Source organism: Hoplias malabaricus, chromosome 5, assembly GCF_029633855.1.
Source record: "Hoplias malabaricus isolate fHopMal1 chromosome 5, fHopMal1.hap1, whole genome shotgun sequence".
NCBI lineage: Eukaryota > Metazoa > Chordata > Actinopteri > Characiformes > Erythrinidae > Hoplias > Hoplias malabaricus.
The window spans coordinates 5,102,033-5,123,224 of NC_089804.1; the positions used below are offsets into that span (position 1 = coordinate 5,102,033).

Sequence of the window (21,192 nt, forward strand, 5' to 3'; positions counted from 1 at the left end):
TGTTCCTGGAAACACCCCTCCTATGAAAGAGGACCCTATACATCAGCAACACTGTTGTCCCTGCTCCTTCCTCCTGGGTGCAGCGTATAAAGCCTGTGAGCTTGTGTTGTTTTCTTAACTCTCTCAGAATGGAGTCTGTGCTGAAATATTTGGACTGGACGATGGTGGGCTTGGCCCTCCTGGGTGGTCTTCTCTCTTTTATTGTGCTGGAGATTTTCAGGCTGAATTTGTCCAGAAGCCAATACCCCTTTGGACCCAAACCTCTACCCTTCTTGGGCAACATTCCTCAGTTTGCAAACAACCCAATGGCTTTCATCAGATCGGTCAGTTCTGTTTGAGTATAGTTAGGTTTTTACTGACATACAGTTATATACCTTGATTGTTTTGTGTATTTTTGATACACAACACAAGGTTAAAGAGTTAAACTTGTATTGGTTGTTTACAATTATACCTGGACAGGACCAGGTGGTTCTGACATTGTAGAACTGGTCCACGCCAGAGATACTAAACATCTCTAGTGTCAGCTCTACTGTCGCCTGTATCTTCTTGGTAATTTTACAACTCGAAATGTACAGATTGGGTCAAGGGTGTTCTGCTTGTAAATGGTCAGAAAGTCCACAGCATTGTCTGTCAGATGTTCAGTCCTGATCTCTCTTATCTAGACATGTTTACCCTTGCACATTCTCCCTACATTTGTTCTCATGCCTTCTTGGAATGCAGCCAAACTTCCTGCCATGAATTTGAAAGGGGCATTAGGTCTTTTTTTTTTTTTACCTCAGAACTTTTGAAGGTATATAGACATTTACACATGCCACATTTGCTAATTAATTAATGTGATATAATTATAAAATAGAGCGGCTGTGTGGTGCAGCAGGTAGTGTCGCAGTCACACAGCTCCAGGAACCTGGAGGCTCTGGGTTCTAGTCCTGCTCTGGGTGACTGTCTGTGAGGAGTGTGGTGTGTTCTCCCTGTGTCTGCGTGGGTTTCCTCTGGGTGACTGTCTGTGAGGAGTGTGGTGTGTTCTCCCTGTGTCTGTGTGGGTTTCCTCCGGGTGACTGTCTGTGAGGAGTGTGGTGTGTTCACCCTGTGTCTGCATGGGTTTTCTCCGGGTGACTGTCTGTGAGGAGTGTGGTGTGTTTTCCCTGTGTCTGCGTGGGTTTCCTCCGGGTGACTGTCTGTGATACGTTCGTTTCACACATGAGAGGGAGAATGGAAGATTAATAATTAAATATTATTTTAGTATTTACTTTTATTTCATAAATCTATGTAAATTTGCTTCCTCTCCAGATGCTGAAATACGGTGAAATAACCTGTGTCTACCTGGGCAGCAGCCCAATAATCGTGATTAATGCGCTGCAGACAATGAAGGAAGCATTTGTTAGGAATGGGGCTGCATTTGCTGGGAGGCCATCCATGCCAATATTTGATTGGATCGCTGGAGGTTATGGTCAGTAACTCAACGTATTTCAATGACATACATGCAATAATATTTTTATTTCTTTGTTTTCATGTGGATAAGAGCTTTTTTTATTACCTTTTAAAATGAGGTAATATTTAAAAAGGTACAAGTGCTCCAGTTTCCTCCCACGCTCCAAAAACACATGTTGTTAGGTAGATTGGCAACTCAGGATAGTCATCTGCCTAAGTCTGGAAATATAGGATGAAATTCCCCATTCTGATATAGTACTACATCTACCATAGATAGCAGTCACTTCACCAGAGCCTCTTCAATGGATCCGCATTAATGTTAGAGCCAAAGGTTAAATGGAGCACCAAAAAAATGAGTACAGAGTAAAACAGTAAAAAATATAAAAAGAGAAAAGGTAAAAGGGAAAACAGAGCAAAAGTGATTAATAAGCTAGCATTTCTGCTCCGTGAAACTCCGTGAAAGTGATGGGACCTTACATTTGGTTTAAACAGAGACTCATTCTCACCAGGTGATGATGGTGGCCGTTCTGAACAGGGCTGTTTATACAGAGGGGAGAACACTGCTGCCTGGCTTGTGGTGTTTTGACCAAAATATTTTACTCAAGACCCCAGAATTGTTAAATATTACATGGCCCCATATCTCCTCAATCTATCTGTTCCTACTCTTCTTTTCCTCTAACAGGTATCATATTGGTGACATATGGTAAGGTCTGGAAGCAGCAGCGACGTTTTGCCCTTCACACACTACGTAACTTTGGCCTGGGAAAGAAAACCGTGGAGGAACGAGTGGCTGAATAGGCACAGTATCTCATCAGAGAGATGCTCAAAGAGGAAGGTAAATAAATAAATAGATAAAGTAGAAGGCTGGTCCTGGTGTGTGTCAGCTTGTGTTAATGACCCTTTAAATACTATGAAGTTCAACAAAGCATAACATAGAAATGTTAGGGGCTGTTATGTTAGGAATATCAGGGCTGTTCCTATTGCTTGTAAAAACTCAGAGGCACTGCTGTGTCTGATCCACCAGCACAGCACACACTAACACACCACCAACATGTCAGTATCACTACAGCACTGAGAATGATCCACCACCACATCACACCTTCTCTGTGGAGGTCCTGACCATTGAAGAGCAGGGTGAAATGGGGATATGAAAGTATGCAGAGAAATAGGTGGATTACAGTCTGTAATTGTAGAAGTACAAAGTGCTTCAGTATGGTTAGTGGAGCTGATAAAATGCACAGTGAGTGTAGATACCAGGTGGTTGTTCCTAATCCAGTGATCATCCAGTGTATATCTGGACTCAGAAGTTGATCCTCATGAAATCCTTTCTCCTTTGAAAGTGACTAATAAACCTGAATCTCATACTGTTTTGAGCTCAGTCCATTGTTTGCACATTAGTTTATACTCCTCTAAACAACTCTCTTTATACTTTTTGTATACATTTCACTTCTGTTTAACTGAAGTGAATGCTAGAAGGGCCTTTTGTCATATCCTTCCTCATCATGTCCATTCTGTGATTTTTTTTTTTTTTTTTTTTTTTTTTTTTTAAGGAAAGCCTTTTTACCCCATCCACCCCATAATGAATGCAGTCTCCAACATCATCTGTTCCATCATGTTCGGAGACCGCTTTAAGTATGACGACAAGCGCTTTGCCGAATTTCTGCGAATTCTAAGTGAAAAAATCCAGCTCGCTGGATCAATCTCAGCTCAGGTAACATCCAGCAATGACATGGTTTCGCAAAACAACACTAGAGGAAAAAAAACAATATAAGTTCTTTAGAAGAAACTATACTGAGAGATCAAAGGTGATTGCTCTAAGACTGCAAGGGAAGCTCAGCTTCCCCTAAAACGTCAATAAATAAGTGATCAAATATATACTGTTGTGTGTACATGTCATTGAATAAATATGCACTACAACGCACTCAACTTTTGTTCAGAATCAGCTTCTTATCATTGGTAAAGACGCTGCTTTCCTCTCAATCATTCCCGCAGCTTTACGGTGCTTTAAACAGTGAGGACGCTGAGCGTCCACAGAATTCAATAGCGAAGCAGCGAAGTGCAGCGAAACGAGACGAGTCATTGGATAAATGCTGGGCTTTGTCCCGCCCATCGGACACTCAGCATCTCTGGGGGTCTATGGGGCAGTGGGCTGGCCTCGGCTGGCCCGGACACTCAGCTTCTGCATGATGATCGGATGATCTGTCTGAGGCTGAATCCCTTTTTGATTGACAGCGAAATGAGCGAATCAGCGATCCTTTGGTGTAAAGATCCGTGGGAGCAGTACATTTTCATTCTGTTCTGAGTTAAACCAGACTTTCTTGAACCTCTTAGCGGCATTTTCTTTGTTAAAAACGACTAGCGACAAAACGAGCTTCTATTTCTGGTGGGGTTTTTGTAGCTGCTTGTGTTTGGAGACTGACTTCTAGCACTCTTTCTAACTTCTATCGCAGTTTCTGTCCAGCGGGTGCTGCTGAGCCCCTCCACCATCACAAAGCACTCACAGGCGGACACACTTCACATGGGCCAAGGCCGTTTAAGCAGCCTAGCTCTGCTGGCCATTGAGAGGACACTAGTCAAGTCCCTGGATAAGACGCCTTGTTGGTACGACAGGGTCACAGATTATTTTCTTGAAAGGAGTCTAGAATTTATGTATAAATAAACGGACACATTTTATGATGTAGGCCACTGTGCATCCGCCACTGTGAGAGATTAATTAGAGAGCTCCCTCTGAAGTCATGCTACTTATGCAACCCCACTGAACACCTTAATGTGCCAGGAGAAGCAGACTGTTCACATATTTCACATCATGTCATATCACGATAAAAGATGCCTGGGCTAGCTAGCACGAATAGTAAGGAAGCAGAGCACTAACTGCCCAGAGAGACTTGTCTTTATGCTTTAGTAGAATTACATTTGTTTATATTAGAATCACAATGGCAGCTCTGGAGTTTTTGTCATCGTGGAGTTTTTTTTAGACAATTGCAGATGTTGAAATGTACAGCAGAGATGAGGATATTGCTTTATTCCTGCTTCATATGTGGGTAATATTGACTTACTTATCATATATTCACTTAAATAGGAATGTCTATTTCTAAATTCAGGAGATGGCTAACAACGTTACTGAACATGCATTAAAACTAAAATGCTCAAATTACAAATGAGTTTCTTGTGTAATTCAAAAAGTGAATAAAAACTTACAGACAAGTTACATTCCAGCCACGTACAAATGTTTTTTTTCTCCCTCAAACACAACATTCCACCTTAAAACACGCAGAGCTTCTGAACATAAACAAAACAGAGAGAACAGTGTTTCCCCACAATTGTAGATGTCCCATTTACATCAAAATGTAATCATAATTAAATCATGCTATAAAGCGTGCTGTGTTAGACCTGGGCAGTTTGCATTGACCTCTGATGTGTGTCTGATGTGGCAACATGTTTTTTCAGAAGTGTGTACTTGCCCCATCATCCCGAGGGCTGGTGGCACTGTGTGATCAGTGGAGTTTACCTAAAAGCATTTAATTGGAAATGACTAATAATTGTGTAAGTGCTAGTCCCAGGGCTAGGCCACATCCAGCCACCTATTTGTTTCCTCCCTTTTTTTCAGGATTTTTCTTTTAAGGCACTGTGTTGCTGGCTCTCTACATCAGCGTTATCACAGCGGCAGAGTGCTTATCTAATTATGAAATTATGTAGTTGCTGCACACATGGTCATTTTTGTTTTTTTCTCTTGCAGATCTTCAACCTGGCTCCTTTCCTTAAACACTTTCCAGGGTATCACCAGAAGATGAAGCGGAACAGTGACGCCTTGATGGGGTTCTTGCGTGATGTTGTGGAGGAGCACAGGAAGACTCTGGACCCAGAAAATCTTCGTGACTTCATCGATGCTTACCTGGTGGAGATGACAAAGGTAAGCCAATACTACTGGAGATCTACCTTCATGAAGCGTTTAACTCATATGTGTGAGGATGGATTGTGCTTTTACATGCAATTCTCTAGTTTACTACATGACATCATCCATTTCAATTTGTGCTCTTTCCACAAAGTTTTCTGGGTATGCATTGGTCAAGCCTTGCTTAAGTCCCTTATTTTTGAAAAGTACAGTGAAGAGGACTTCTTTACCATTGTTTGTCATTGGTTCTATCTTGTTTTGAGCAGCAAGAGCCAGATGAAGACTCAACATTTCATGAACAAAACCTGGTCAAGTCCACAGCTGACCTGTTCGTGGCTGGAACGGACACGACCGCCACTACTATCAGATGGGGTCTCATTTACATGATGAACCACCCTGAAATACAAGGTACAGAAGAGGGCATAGAGAAATATCTCAGGGACACAAAGAATAAAGAAAAAATAGTCATATGAAACAATATGAAAGATGCAGAATTTAGATGTTAACATTTCATTTTACTATGAAAATAGCTACTGATACTATGTACTTTCATATTAATAATTAACAGTGTACTGTGTATTTAAATGACTGGAAATCTAAGTAATGTCCCCACAGACTGTACAAGACTGTGAATGTGTTTGTGTGTTTGGTCATTGGTGGACCACATTCCAGAGCGTTGTCATGAGGAGATAGTGAGTGTGTTGGGGTTTGACCGCACTCCCTGCATGGACGACCGCACACGGCTGCCCTTCACTCACGCCACCATCCATGAGATCCAGCGCTGGGCTAATATCGTCCCTTTGGGCGCGGTCCATGAAACCACAGAGCCAGCCGAGCTGCATGGATACCACCTGCCCAAGGTAACCACAGAGGGATGGAGGGGTGAGTGGTTGAGCAGTTGAAAGGCTGAATGGATGCATGTTTGAAAAGAGGACAACATTATTGAATAGAAATTATAACTGTTGAGCAGATGAGAAGCTAAAGGAAGGAGTGTATGAATGGATGGAAATGCCAACGTAAAAGATGGATGAAAGGATGAATAAAACAGATGAAGAGAAATGAACTGATGTAAAATAGAGACATATGAAAGAATGAATAGTTGATTTGAGCTAAATTCAGGAATGAAATGTTATGGAATGCCTTCAGTCCTTACCCCTACTCTGAGGTTAAAATGTTTCTACATCAGTATCCTTTTTCCCCATGGTAGGGTACACAGGCCATGGTTAATTTTATGGCCATCATGACTGACCGAGAGCACTGGAAGTATCCAGACACGTTCAACCCAGAGAACTTTCTGGACGAGAAAGGACAGTTCTGCAAAAATGACGCCTTTGTGGCATTTTCTCTGGGTAAGTCTGATCAGAGATCAATAACTGATCACATTGATTTGTCAGTCTACTTAGTCTTTAGGTGGTACTTTATGTCACATTTCCACTGCATGATGAGTAAATAGTACTTAATGTAACCACTGCCATTATTTTGGTTTCCAAAGCCTGCTGTTCCTCTTAGTGATGGTGTTTGTTAGTGGAAAATGAGCCAGGTATCGGGTACCAAATGCGAATATAGTCAAGTAGTGTAGAAACCATGCAGTGGAAAAGCACCAATAGATGAAGTGTGTACTTTATTTGTTTGTGTGTGTGTGTGTTTATATATCTCTGAGAAGAACTATGGAAGTCCTCAGTGGATAGAACTGTTAAATTCTTAATCTTCCAAGTGAGTAGCCTGATACCTCCCTATTCTCGTTAGAAGAAATTGAAAGAGTGTCAGATTGTTTTTCTTAACAGCGTGAATTCTCCTGACATTGTTCTGATTAATGAAGGAAGGAGGGGTGTGGTGATTGTGGAAATTGGATGCTCTGACGATGGATATATGGAGTTGTGTTACACCTCTAAAGTCCTAAAGTATCAGCCACTGATGGAGACTTACTGCTAGTGGCTATTCATGTGAAATTGCTTTTTATCTGGAGAAGACGCTGTCATCTGTACCCATGAGAAATGCATACTGTGAATTTAATCATGTACTGTGTAATGACTCTGAACCGTTATTTGGATTTTATGATGTTTTATTTTATATGTTAAATCCAAATAAAGTACTATAATGTGTGTGTGGTGCTGCAGGTCCGAGGTCATGTCTGGGTGAGACTTTCGCGAAGACAGAGCTCTTCATCTTCTTCACGTCTCTGCTCCAGAGATTACAGTTCTCCTGGCCTCCAGGAGCTCCACCAACAAACCTGGATGGTAATATGGGGATGGTCCGCTCACCGTTCCCTTTCAATACAGTCTGCCACAGCAGAGAGACCACCCGCTGAGTCACAGCAGACCACACACACCATATATATTAGAAATTACTAATTATTACATTTATAAAACTGTATGTACACAATTATGATGTAATAAATAAATTAAACAAGTCAAGTCTAAGACATCACAGTATGATCAATGACTACAACTTTCATGAAATAATGAATTTACATCACAACAATTTTATAATCAGATCATTCTTAGTAAAAAAAACATACATTAAATAATACAATAATATATTAAGGTGTCATATGGTAAAAAAAAATACATAAAATTAATCATAAACTTCTATTTATCCCATTTTTGTCCTTAAATCCTGTGTGTTCCTATTTAAAGTCAGTGCATATAGTTCCATGTTTAAAAGTGATATACTGAACTTCAGCAGAATGTCTTTCTCACCATGAGAACCCAGCACTGAGCTGTTACCTTCAGCAGTTAACACATCTCTTCCTTATAGAGGACATCTTTCAATTCTGCATTAAAGCCCACTGAAATACTGAAAAACACCAGCTACAGCCATTTAGTCCTACATACAGTTACAGTGCATTGAAACACTGACAGACCCCAGCTACAGCCATTTACTCCAACGTACAGTTACAGTGCACTGAAACACTGACAGACACCAGATTCAGACACCAGATTTACTCCTACGCAGTGGTGGACTTAGGGTGTTTGAAGGGCAGCAGCAAAAAGTAAAACGGGCACCCAGCAAACGACACAGGGACCCAACTAGTGTTACAAAAGCAGTAATATTATGATATAACGACATTTCTTAAACCACATTATTGTGTTTTCTTGCTCTAGAGGGTACAGAATTTATTGCAAGAAACTGTGAGGACACTTTATCTAAAATATAAACCAACCCCTCTTGGGTCCGCTAGTGCTCCTATGTACAGTTACAGTACACTGAAACATTGACAGAAACCAGATTCAGTCATTTACTCCTACATACAGTTACACTATTTAGATACTGAGACACTCTGACTCTGTTCTTTCTGCAATGAGCTTCATGCCCAAGTGTTATCTTATTTTATGTATAAACAATCAAGCTAATATTATTATATTAATGTTAAAACAGCATGATTTGCCTGATTTTACTTTTAAACATTTGAAAGGAGAGTTCTTGGGAAATGGTCCAGATTAAATTTATAAAACCTGAAAGAAAATAAACCCTTATAACTGACCTGTTTTGTATGAAAAAATGTGCGCCTTTGCTGCTTTTTCTTGTCTCCTGGACAACCTTGGAGAATGCATTCCTCCTAACAGATGTCACACTCATTTGAATGTTGTTCTCAATATTTCTGTCTGCTTCACATCCCCAAAGATCGTAGTCATATTTAGGGATGTCCCAATCCAATCTGATCGGTATCAACTTTATTAACTCTGATTTTAATCTTGATCCTATTTCTTCTTAGATGTTCTTCTTCAGTGGTGGCAGGCTCACACTCCCTCCTCCTTCCTGTGTAGAGAGAGAGATGAACACAGAGAGAAAACTGAATTGGCTTCAGTGTCTGTGCGTGCGTGTGTGTGTGTGTGTGTGTGTGTATAAAGGCGAATTTGCTACAGAATGTTCTATATTGAAGGTTAGGTTAGTTAAGTAGGTTATATAGTTAATAATATATAGCAGAGTTCTTTGTAGCATTGATTGAGTAGTACAATACATAATAGTAGAGGTATTTTTGTAGTTGTGGTTTTAGTTTTGTAGTAGTTGTATGAGTATTAATAGTAGCATTGTTAGTTTTTATATTACTAGTAACTCTAGTAGTAGTAGAAGTTGTAGTAGTAGTATGTTTTAGTACACCCACACAAACACACAGACACACACACACACACATTGACCCCTGTCCACTTTGGTGTGATAGTAGAATGTTTAGTTTCATGACATCACACATAATCTAAATGAAATATAATTGTCTTTAGTGTAAGTGAGATATAGATGGTGTGTGACCTCTGTGCCACTAAAGAGAAAGTCACATGACCTACTTTTCCCATACAGAAACACTGAAGAGGCCGGCCAAATTCTAGTGCCCCTCCTATGAAAGAAGCCTCCATACGTCAGCAACACTGTTGTCCCTCCTCCTTCCTCCTGGGTGCAGCGTATAAAGCCTGTGAGCTTGTGTTGTTTTCTTAACTCTCTCAGAATGGAGTCTGTGCTGAAATATTTGGACTGGACGACGGTGGGCTTGGCTCTCCTGGGTGGTCTTCTCTCTCTTATTGTGCTGGAGATTTTCAGGCTGCATTTGTCCAGAAGCCAATACCCCCTTGGACCCAAACCTCTACCCTTCTTGGGCAACATGCCTCAGTTTGCAAACAACCCAATGGCTTTCATCAGATCAGTCAGTTCTGTTTGAGTATAATTTGAAGTAATTTTTTTTGACATACAGTTATATACCTTGATATTTTTTTGTGCATTTATTGATACACAACAAGAGTTTAAAGTGTTAAACTTCATTCCCTCTGAGGTTAAACTGGTATTGGTTGTTTAAAATTATACCTGTACAGGACCCTGTGGTTCTGACATTGCAGAATTGGTCCACGCCAGAGATACTAGACATCTCTAGTGTCAGCTCTAGTGTCGCCTGTATCTTCCTGGTAATTTTACAACTCTAAATGTACAGATTGGGTCAAGGGTGTTCTGCTTGTAAAGGGTCAGAAAGTCCACAGCATTGTCTGTCAGATGTACAGTCCTGAGCTCTCTTATCTAGGCATGTTTACACTTGCACATTCTCCCTATATTTGTTCTTGTGCCTTCTTGGAATGCAGCCAAACTTACTGCCATGAATTCTAAAGGAGCATTAGGTCATTTTTTTTTTACCTCAGAACATATGAACATATATAGACATTTGCACACGCCACATTTGCTAATTAATTAATGTGATATAATTATGAAATAGGGTGGCTGTGTGGTGCAGCAGGTAGATGTCGTAGTCACACAGCTCCAGGGACCTGGAGGTTGTGGGTTCGAGTCCTGCTCTGGGTGACTGTCTGTGAGGAGTGTGGTGTGTTCTCCCTGTGTCTACGTGGGTTTCCTCCAGGTGCTCCAATTTCCTCCTCTGGTCCAAGAACACACGTTGGTAGGTGGATTGGTGACTCAAAAGGGTCCATATGTTTGAGTGTGTGTCGCCCTGTGAAGGACTGTTGCCCCCTGCAGTTGTAGTGTTAGCTGAATTCTTTTGAAAACAACATCTTATGGGAAATAAGACATCTTACAAGAATTCATAAAATGAACAGCAGCTGTCATAGGTCATATAACCAGTATCATTGCTTCATAAAGAACTGTTTTGCAGGTGTGTAAATTAAATATACACATTTCACCACAATTAAGAGACTATACTTTTCAGCTTCTTAACACATTACCGCATGGTGTTTTGGGGCACAGCTTTATCACATCATCTGTACCATTGATGAAGAACGTTAAATTCTAATTTGTGAAGAGTTTGTGAAGTTTATGGATCAATGACAATGTCCATTCCCTAGTCTGTGTCATAATCGGAAACGGCTTGGAAATCCCTTTATAATTGGTTCAAAACAACCCGATAAGGATGAGAGATGACATCCCAGGGGCCTAGGGGGGATTCCACAAAGCAGGATTTCCCAGTTAGCTAGATAACTTAAGCCTAAAGCTGAGGACTGTCCAATACGAATCTCCCTCAGCTCTTTTCTTATTGGATGGGCTTGACTTTGGGTTTAAGTTATCTAGGTAAACAAAGAAATTCTGCTTTGTGGAATACCCTCCTGATGTATGATCCTGTTTTCCTCCTTGTGCTCTCCACGTGTTCCGTTTTAGTCCAGTGTTTAAAAGCTCTGTGCCTCGTCTCAGTGGTTTGTATTTAAGATTGTCCTGTGATGGTCTGTTTATGTGGCTTTGTTTGTGAGCATTGTTTATTTGTCTCTTGACCTCTGTTTTAAGTATCATATTAAAATATACATATAAATAAATATATAAAAGTATAAAATGGACTACAGAATACATGAGAAGGAGAAGGGAAGATTAATAACATGAGGGAATGTCTCTGTGATAATCACCCAAAATTCTTAAAGGGAGCTATAATTTATCCCAGAAGTGCACTCAATCTCAGAGTGACCTTACTTTCTCCCTGGAGATGATGTTGTGTTGGTGTGACCCAGGCAACTATCTACAGAATAAAAATCCCCAAAAATAAGCATAACACCCTGTTATAGTTTGTAGCCTGTATTCATTTATTTGTTTGTTTAGAAACCCCTTTAATCTCTAATGTGTCTTTGTTCTGTGTTTCATTTCTCTGAGATTTGTTTTCTTTCTTTGTTTCATGTTTTATCTAGTTATTGTTTATATTATCCTTAATCTTTGTTTCTCTACACTGACTATTGTTTGTGTCTTCTCTGTTTTGTTTAATTCTTAGATGATCTTTTGGTTTATAAATATAAAACATATCAGTAAACACATTCCTTGCAAACCCTGACACAGACTTTACCTGATGTATGTTTGTAAGCTGCTCAATACACACCTTGGAGCCTAAAGGTCAATCAGGAATTCAAGACCTTATTTTAGTGTTTACTTTTATTTCATAAAACTGTGTAATTTTGCTTATTCTCCAGTTGCTGAAATACGGTGAAATGACCTGCATCTACCTGGGCAGGAGCCCAGTAATCGTGATTAACACACTGCAGACAATGAAGGAAGCGTTCGTTCAGAATGGGGCTGTGTTTGCTGGGAGGCCGTACGTGCCAATACTTGATTGGGTCACTGAAGGGTATGGTCAGTAACTCAGTGCTCATTGACGTCTTTTGTATATCTTGTGACATACATGCAATAATGTGTTTATTTATTTAATTAATTTTATATTGGTATGATTTCATCTAGATAATAACTTTTTAAAATGAAGTAATATTTTAAAGGGGGCAGATTATGAAGAAATCATATTTTTATTGCATTAGCTCATTCATTTGGAGATCTGGAGCTCCCACCAACTCACACACTGTGAAACAAGACAACTCAGTTAGTCTTCTGTGATCTGCCTAAGTCTGGAAATATAATGACGCATAAAGTCTGCATATAATGACTCATTCTGATATTGTACTGCATCTTACACAGATAGCAGCCACTCCACCAGAGCCTTTCCAATTGATCTGCTTTTATGTGAGAGCCAAAAGTCAATTGGAGCAAAACAAACAAATTGAGCACTGAGTACTGAGTCAAGATAGGGAAAATGATAGAAAAGAAGAAGGATAACACAGCAAAAATGTCTAATCAGCTAGCATTTCCGCTCCGTGACCCTCAGTACTGGGACCTCACATTTGGTTTAAACAGAGGCTCGTTTTCACCAGTTGAATATGAAATTAAATCTGACCTGGTTTATTAAATGTAATATCAGATATTGAATATTGATTATACATTCATATAATGAATACATGTGATACATGAGGGAGGAGGGAAAGTAATACAGAAGGGTATTTCTGTAAAATAAGTACCCTAATTTCTAAAATGAACCATGTGACTTTATCCCTGGAGATGAGTTCGGATGGTGCGAGCAGACGATGTCACATACACATAGGGCTTTCTCAAGCTTCTTAATGCCATGTGCAAAACAGCAGAGATCATCCATTTTTCTCTTCATCCCAGGGCTTTGCTTAAAGACACAGCCTTAGTAGGCGATCACTCTGAGAGAGCCAGAGGCGTCCTCCATCGCAGAATCTGTGTCTTTTGGCGAATCACGGCCACGTCTGTCCTAGGTCGGAGACTGGTGAATGAAGCTCATTCCACAACTTTCAGGGCTCAGAGGTCTGAGGTCTCTTTCATCCGCATGATGTTGAGTGCTGCTGGATTAAACTAAAGCTTATATAAAAATATAAATTTTGAAAAATGATTTCATCTAGATTTTCTATTGCATTGATATCTATTGCCTTGAGGCAATGACTCTACACTTTATTGAAGATTCACAATCTATTAATTCTCTCCTTTCACTTCATATCTGCAGTGCTGTACTCCCAAAATTGAAGTTCATGTTTTGCAATGGGAAATTTCTCTTCTTAATTTCACATTTCTCTGTACTCTCTTCTCTTCTGTTCTGTTCTCTTCGATCTGAGAGTCCTGCTGAACTACTATTATCCCATCTCTGTCCTCTTCCCTCTCAGCACTGCATTGCTTGAGTGCTAGCGGTAATAACGGACATGATGACCAACACCTGAGTGTTGGAGAATCCCTCCCTGGTTCAAAATTGAATTGGATGTTTTCAGAGGTCTTTTCTGACTAGAACCTCCCTGAAGTGGACATCACATATAATTTATGACATTTGACAATACAAAGCGACAGTAGAACGAATCCTCGAATTATCCTGGTGAATTTATGTCCAAAATCTTTACATCTCTGAATCATGCTTTTGAAATTATGACCAGACAATATTACTTATAATAATATTACTTATAAAATATACCTACAAATGAGTTTCTCACATGCCTGTAGAAATTTCAGAATGACCAGGCTAAATTTCTGAAGATTAAATTAATATATTTTATTATGTTCATTGTACTACATAATAATCATATAATAAATAATTTCTATAATTAGGGGTTATAATTAGCGAAAAAGATGACTATTTATATGGTTCAGGAGAAAATGTACCAGACTGTCTCTAAAGCTGGGAAACTACAGTTTTTCTCCCTCTACTCTTCTTCTCCTCTCACAGGTATCATAATGGTGACATATGGTAATGCCTGGAAACAGCAGCGACGTTTTGCCCTTCACACACTACGTAACTTTGGCCTGGGAAAGAAAACCGTGGAGGAACGAGTGGCTGAAGAGGCACATTATCTCATCAGAGAGATGCTCAAAGAGGAAGGTAGCTGACCAGAAAATGAATTTATTTTATTATCCCTGATTTTCTGAGCAGATCAGATCAGTATTGTTTCATTTATGTGCAGCAGGACAACACACCACTATCACTGTCACTGAGGAATTGAGAAGGATCCACCACCCAAATCATACCTGCTCTGTGGTGGGCCTGTGAGGGTGCTGTCAGTTGAACATCAGGGTGAAATCAGGATATTAATGTATTCAATTACAGTATTGTAAAGTGTTGTAAAACTACTAAGTGCTTCTGTATGTATAGTGGATATGATCAAATGAAAAGTCAGTGTAGATACAAGGTAGTTGTTCCTAATCCTGTGATCATTCAGCGTACATCTGGACTCAAACGCTGATAAAATACACCTTCATCTTTGGTCTTTTGTTGGTTCGCTTCTCTTTTGAAAGTAAAGACCTTCTGAAGCTTATTCTTTGTTTAATAACAATGAAATAATTTTGCAGTTTTGAGCTTGGTCCATTTGTTGCACAGTTTTGTACATATACATCTCTAAACAACTCTCTTTATACTTTGTGTTGAACTACATTTCACTTGGGTTTAACTGAAGTGAATGCTGGAAGGATCTTTTGTCATATCCTTCCTCTTCATGTCCATTCTCCTGTGATTTTTTTAAAGGAAAACCTTTTTACCCCATCCACCCCGTAATGAATGCAATGTCCAACATCATCTGTTCCATCATCTTCGGAGACCGCTTTGAGTACGACGACAAGCGCTTTGCTGAATTTCTGCGAATGCTAAATGAAAACTTCCGGCTCGCTGGATCACTCCCAGCTCAGGTAATGTCCAGAAAAATTGTTTGCTAAAAGGCATGACATGGTTTTGCAAAACAACAATAGAGGAATTTAAAAAAAAAAACCACATAAGGTCTTTGGAAGAAACTATACTGAGAGTTCCCTCCGAAGTCATGCTACTGAACAGTTTAATATGCCAGAGGGGAAGCAGACTCTTCACATCAGATGAAAGATGCCTGTGCTACCAATAGGAAGGAAGCAGAGATATAAGGGCAGGCATGCTACACAGCCAGAGGCCAAATACTTTCTCTACTGGTACCTTTCCACCGTATGGTTTCTACTCAACTCAAATAAGGTCTGCTTGGTTCAATTTCTTTTGCATTAGCCAAATCTGGTACCTGGTACATGGAATCCGTTGCTTTTTGTAGTTCCTACTCACTCTTGGTTCCTAGCAAGCTGAGTAGGGACTAAATATTACATGTAAAATATACCTACCACTGACAGCCCAGAGAGATGTGTCTGCACAATGAAATGCAGTAACCCAGCACAAACTAGCAACTTTTAAAATCTCCAAGTTTCAGTAGAATTACATTTATTTTTAATGGGTGCACAATGGCAGCTCCTAAATTATGCTGTGGTTTGGATGAGGTTAAAATACTCCTTGGATCAGTGGTTAACAAAAACTCCTGTGAGAGCCTACACCAAGCAACAAAGAATGAAAAACCCCACAGCCCAGAGATTGGTTCAGTCCCAAAAAACAACACGGAACTTCAATGGCAAGATAATTGTGTTCCAGTCTGAAACAGCTTCTGTAGTTGCTGCACACATGGTCTCTACTGTTTTTTTTCCTGCAGATTGTCAACCTGGCTCCTTTTCTTAAACACTTTCCAGGGTTTCACCAGAAGGTGAAGCAGAATGCCAACACCTTGATAGGATATTTTCATGAAATTGTGGAGGAGCACAGGAAGACTCTGGACCCAGAAAATCTTCGTGACTTCATTGATGCTTACCTGGTGGAGATGACCAAGGTGAGCAAGACTTGGCAGCACTGAGCCAATACTCCTGGAGATCTACCTTCATGAAGAGTTTAACTCCTATGTGTGAGGACGGACTGTGCACTTCTCTATTTTACTACACAACATCATCCATTTCAATTTATGCTCTGTCCGCAATGTTTTCTTGGTCTTTGTGGGCCAAACCTTGCTTAAACATACACAATTTTTAATTACTTTATAAATCACAGTGTCTGTGGGATGTGCTGTCGTAAGATTTGTTTGCTCTGGTATGATATGAGATTTCAGGCCCAATTTTATAAAAAGGCCCCTGAAATCACAGAGAGCCTCTGTTTTGACCCCTGTTCATTCCAAGCCCTGCGCAAATTTCCCTCCTGCACCAAAACCAACACAACTTTTACACTAAAGTCAATCACTTAACGGTTTTCCCCTTCCACCTTAAATATCATTTTAGTAGGCAGACATTTGCTTTTCAATCTCAGTTTTCATATTTAAATGTTTATTTTCACTTTAAAGGCTTTAGTTTCTGAGGCTAATATTGACCTTTTTGGCCAGGTCCACCTTAAAAAGGTGACTATGCAGAACTACAGAATCACTAAACACTTTGATTATAATACACAAACAACAGACTTTAAACTGTTAATGCTGCTGTTATTCTGCACTTTATTTTGTATACATTACAAAGCAGATTTGACACCTTTAGCCTTCACAAATGCATCTGTACGTTACATTGATACTGGAAATTCAGAAAAGCCAAAAAGAAACAAACTTTTGGAAAGGGAAATAGTGGAATAAGGCAAACATTCTCCATTTTGTTCCCAAAAAGTGTGCTACAAGTTCCTTAAGTAAAAATACTCAAGATATACTTGTGCTGATCTCCACAGTGATAGTTAATTCCACTATTTTTGAGTACAGTGAAGAGGACTACTTTATCATTGTTTCTATCTTGTTTTGAGCAGCAAGAGCCAAATGAAGACTCAACATTTCATGAACAGAACCTGGTCATGTCCACAACTGACCTGTTTGTGGCTGGGACGGACACGACCGCCGCTACTATCAGATGGGGTCTCATTTACATGATGAACCACCCTGAAATACAAGGTACAGAAGAGGGCATAGAGAAGTATCTCAGGGATGCAAAGAATAAAGGCCAAAAAATAATATGAAACAATATGAAAGATGCAGAATTTTAATGTTAACATTTTATTATGATTGGTGGACCACATTCCAGAGCGTTGTCATGAGGAGATAGTGAGTGTGTTGGGGTTTGACCGCTCTCCCTGCATGGATGACCGCACACGACTGCCCTTCACTCACGCCACCATCCATGAGATCCAGCGCTGGGCTAATCTCACCCCTTTGGGCGTGGTCCATGAGACCACACAGCCAGCCGAGCTGCATGGATACCACCTGCCCAAGGTAACCACGGATGGATGGAGGAGTGAATGGTTGAGCAGTTGAAAGGCTGAATGGATGCATGTATAAGAAGAGGAAGACATTATTGAATAGAAATAATAACTGCTGAGTAGATGGGAAGCTAAACAAAGGAGTGTGTGAATGGATGAAAATACTTGGAAAAAAGGATGAATAAAACACATGAAAAGAAATGAACTGATGTAAAATAGAGACATATGAAAGAATGAGTGGTTGATTTGGGCTGAATTCAGGAATGAAATGTTATGAAACGCCTTCAGTCCTTACCCCTACTCTGAGGTTAAAATGTTCCTACATCAGTATCCTTTTTGCCCATGGTAGGGAACACAGGTCATGGCCAACTTTACGGCCATCATGACTGACCGAGAGCACTGGAAGTATCCAGACACGTTCAACCCAGAGAACTTTCTGGACGAGAAAGGACAGTTCTGTAAAAATGACGCCTTTGTGCCATTTTCTATGGGTAAGTCTAATCAGAGATCAATAACTGATCACATTGATTTATCAATCTACTCAGGCTTTAGCTGGTACTTTATGCCCCTTTTCCACTGCATGGTACCTACACTACTCTACTTGACACTATTTTGGCCTATTTTTTATTTTGCACTATTTTTTTTTTGTTGCATTATTCTGCTTTTCCATTAGGAAAATGGTACTTTTACCTGCTCACTCATGGCCCCGAGAGAGTGAAAATATGGTCCTGAGACTAAGTTCCACATTTTTTTCTGTCTGTGATACACAGCAATAAAATCGAATTTTTTCCCTAGTAGTGAGCTGAGCCAGAAGAGCAAAATAAATAAAAATGTAATGGCTAACAGACATTGTGTTTTACCAGTTCTGACCAGCCTTCTGAAAGTGATGCTAGAAATATTTTTTCAACTGTTTGTGTTTAATGGGCAGAAATATTAAATAATGGTGGACCTAGTCTTAGGAACATATTTTTTATATATTTGTTTAAATTGGTTTCCGCGAGAACTGGGAGGTGAAAGAAGGACTGAAAAGCACTGCTGATCTCTCTGAACTGATGCACAGCTAAGCTGTATCATATCCCCAAAGCAACATTATGTGAGTACGTGATGAGTAAATAGTACTTAATATAACCACTGCCGTTTTTTTGGCTTCCGAATCCTGCTGTTCCTCTTAGTGATGGTGTTTGAAAATGAGCCAGGTATCAGGTACCAAAGGCAAATATAGTCAAGTAGTGTAGAAACCATGGAGTGGAAAAGTATCAATAGATGAAGTGTATCATTTTTGTTTGTGTGTGTGTGTGTGTGTGTGTTTGTGTGTGGTGCTGCAGGTCCGAGGTCATGTCTGGGTGAGACTCTTGCAAAAACAGAGCTCTTCATCTTCTTCACGTCTCTGCTTCAGAGATTACAGTTCTCCTGGCCTCCAGGAGCTCCACCAACAAACCTGGATGGTATTATGGGGATTGTCCGCTCACCTTTCCCTTTCAATACAGTCTGCCGTAGCAGAGAGACCACCCGCTGAATCACAGCACACCACCCACTGCATGTATATGGTCTTTAGATATGATAGAAATGTCTTGTATTTATGGGTTTTTTTTTTTGCTAACACCTCAAATAATTTTTATAGGATGGTGAAGCCAACCCCACAGTGGAGTTCCATTTAATTCATTTGCATTCATTTTTGGAATATTCCTATTGGCTCATTCATAATCTTTCTAATCTCTGTAAAATCTCTACAGAGCTGCGCAAGCCAAATGTCACTATGCCCAATGCCAAGTGTAGACTAGAGAGGTATAAATCCCTCCAGTGTTTAGCTGTGAAAGGTGGGTCCCTTTTCTGGTTTCTGATGCAGAACTAATTGTTCAAAATCAGTAACTGACAACACTGTGGCGGAATACCATCAAATCATCACAGAAATGTCCCAATATTGATCATAGACCATTCCTGGATAAATACAGGCTGCTACTGTAGGAAATAGACAAACGTCCTGTTCAGTGTTAGAGGATCAAGTGTCCACAGGTTTGTGTGTCTGTGTGAAATTTATTTAACCATCAACAACACCACATCAGCATTCATATATATTTTGTATTTAGCTTTTGTCTTACACATAAAACAAGACAATGTACCATTAAAACTTTCTAACATTTATAAAACTGTATGTACCCAATTATGATGTTAAAAAAGTAATAAAATAAACAAGTCAAGTCTAAGACATTGCAATATCATCAATGACTACAAGTTTCATCAAATAATGAATTTACATCACAATTTTAAAATCAGATCATTATTAGTAAAACAACCTAAACATTGAACAATACAATCATATATTAAGGTGTCAAATGGTAAAAAAAAAATAAACACGATTTATCATAAACTTCTTATTAATCCTATTTTCGACCCTAAATTCAGTGAGTTCCTGTGTTCCTTTTTAAAGTCAGTGCATATAGTTCCATGTTTAAGAGTGATATATTCAACTTCAGCAAAATGTCTTTCTCACCGTGGGAACCCAGCCCTGAGCTGTTACCTTCAGCAATTTACACTTACCTTATAGAGGACATATTTCATTTGTAGTGGAAACTATTATGCACATGTTGTGGTGGCATAAGCACTACATAGTGGAGTGAATGATAATGAATTATTATTTGATTAATAATTAATTATTTAATTAATTTTCTTAAACTCCATGTTTGGGAGCCATTAAATAATATGCTAAATAATAAGCTTGGACAAGTAGGTCATCATGTTAGATGACTTTACATATTATACAGCAGAATTAGCTAGAATTAATTATTATTAATGAATTATGCTCATTGACCCACTGTAGGTTCTTGGCTCTGAAATTGAGTCTGAACTAGAAGTAATAATTCTATACAAGAAAAGTGCACACACAAATAACAAAGGATTGGTTTTATCACACAACTGGTTTATTAATAATAATATCAAATAATGAATATTGATTATACGTTCTTATAATGAAATGGATTACAGCGATACATGATGGAACAGGTAGATTAATATGTGAGGGAATTTCTCTATGATAATTACCCTAAATTCTAGAAGGGCTATTGTTTATCCCAGCAAGCATTCAGCACCACTCCTGAGCCATGAAAGAAATGAAACCATGTGACCTTACGTATGCCTGGAGATGGACTGGAGATAACTGGGAGCATGTCACTGATGCGCTGTGTTTTCTGGCGTTGCTTCCTGGAGCACTGCAGCTGCCAGCCTTGTAGCACTGTAGCCGCTGACATTACTTTTCTCCCCCTTTTCAGAGACACAGCGTCCCCTTAGTTGGAGCTGGTGGCATTCTGAAGGTCTCTGTGGGAATTTTCCGTCATCGCTGATCTGCTGCCTTGTGAGAGACATGTCCATGCAGGTCTCTCATGGGCCTTTTTCTCAGAAGGTCATTCTGAGGTTGCATGTGGCCATGTCTGTCGCTGATCCTGAAGCTCTTGTCATAACTTTGAGGGTCAGAGGTCTGAGGTCTCCTTCATGCTCCAGGTGTGGCATTGAATTTTGCTGGAGTTAAACTATAACTTTTCTTAAACTATAGTTTTCTACTAGAGATAAAAATAAAATAGAACTT

General features: G+C 39.6%; 2 protein-coding genes across 5 annotated transcripts; both read left to right on the forward strand.

Annotated features, from left to right (window-relative positions):
* The first annotated feature begins 119 nt into the window (after positions 1-119).
* Positions 120-19,767, forward strand: LOC136697977 (cytochrome P450 2J4-like). 4 transcript variants are annotated; one of them, XM_066673348.1, is made up of 9 exons: positions 120-323; positions 12,199-12,358; positions 14,286-14,438; positions 15,078-15,238; positions 16,048-16,221; positions 17,166-17,307; positions 17,438-17,625; positions 17,962-18,103; positions 18,938-19,767. In XM_066673348.1, exons 1-9 carry the CDS (start codon positions 129-131, stop codon positions 19,126-19,128), a joined length of 1,506 nt encoding a protein of 501 aa, XP_066529445.1. In that variant the 5' UTR covers positions 120-128; the 3' UTR covers positions 19,129-19,767. The 4 variants fall into 4 exon arrangements, with proteins under 4 accessions (XP_066529445.1, XP_066529443.1, XP_066529446.1 ...); XM_066673346.1 differs by having other exon boundaries at positions 290-323; positions 12,199-12,353; XM_066673349.1 differs by lacking the exon at positions 120-323 and adding an exon at positions 9,636-9,956.
* Positions 1,153-7,703, forward strand: LOC136697983 (cytochrome P450 2J2-like). Its single transcript, XM_066673361.1, has 7 exons — positions 1,153-1,447; positions 2,111-2,263; positions 5,165-5,338; positions 5,587-5,728; positions 5,993-6,180; positions 6,528-6,669; positions 7,438-7,703. The coding sequence occupies exons 2-7, from the start codon at positions 2,129-2,131 to the stop codon at positions 7,626-7,628; spliced, it is 972 nt and encodes a 323-aa protein (XP_066529458.1). The 5' UTR covers positions 1,153-1,447; positions 2,111-2,128; the 3' UTR covers positions 7,629-7,703.
* Positions 19,768-21,192: the final 1,425 nt, after the last annotated feature.

What these genes read in the sequence shown, in the direction of transcription:
- LOC136697983 (XM_066673361.1), top strand. Translation starts at nt 2,129, where the DNA reads ATGGTAAGGTCTGGAAGCAGCAGCGACGTTTTGCCCTTCACACACTAC. An exon ending in GAACCACCCTGAAATACAAG is followed by an intron (nt 5,729 to 5,992) that starts GTACAGAAGAGG and finishes ACCACATTCCAG; the next exon opens with AGCGTTGTCATGAGGAGATA. An exon ending in CTTTGTGGCATTTTCTCTGG is followed by an intron (nt 6,670 to 7,437) that starts GTAAGTCTGATC and finishes GTGGTGCTGCAG; the next exon opens with GTCCGAGGTCATGTCTGGGT.
- LOC136697977 (XM_066673348.1), top strand. Translation starts at nt 129, where the DNA reads ATGGAGTCTGTGCTGAAATATTTGGACTGGACGATGGTGGGCTTGGCC. An exon ending in CAATGGCTTTCATCAGATCG is followed by an intron (nt 324 to 12,198) that starts GTCAGTTCTGTT and finishes CTTATTCTCCAG; the next exon opens with TTGCTGAAATACGGTGAAAT. An exon ending in GAACCACCCTGAAATACAAG is followed by an intron (nt 17,308 to 17,437) that starts GTACAGAAGAGG and finishes ACCACATTCCAG; the next exon opens with AGCGTTGTCATGAGGAGATA.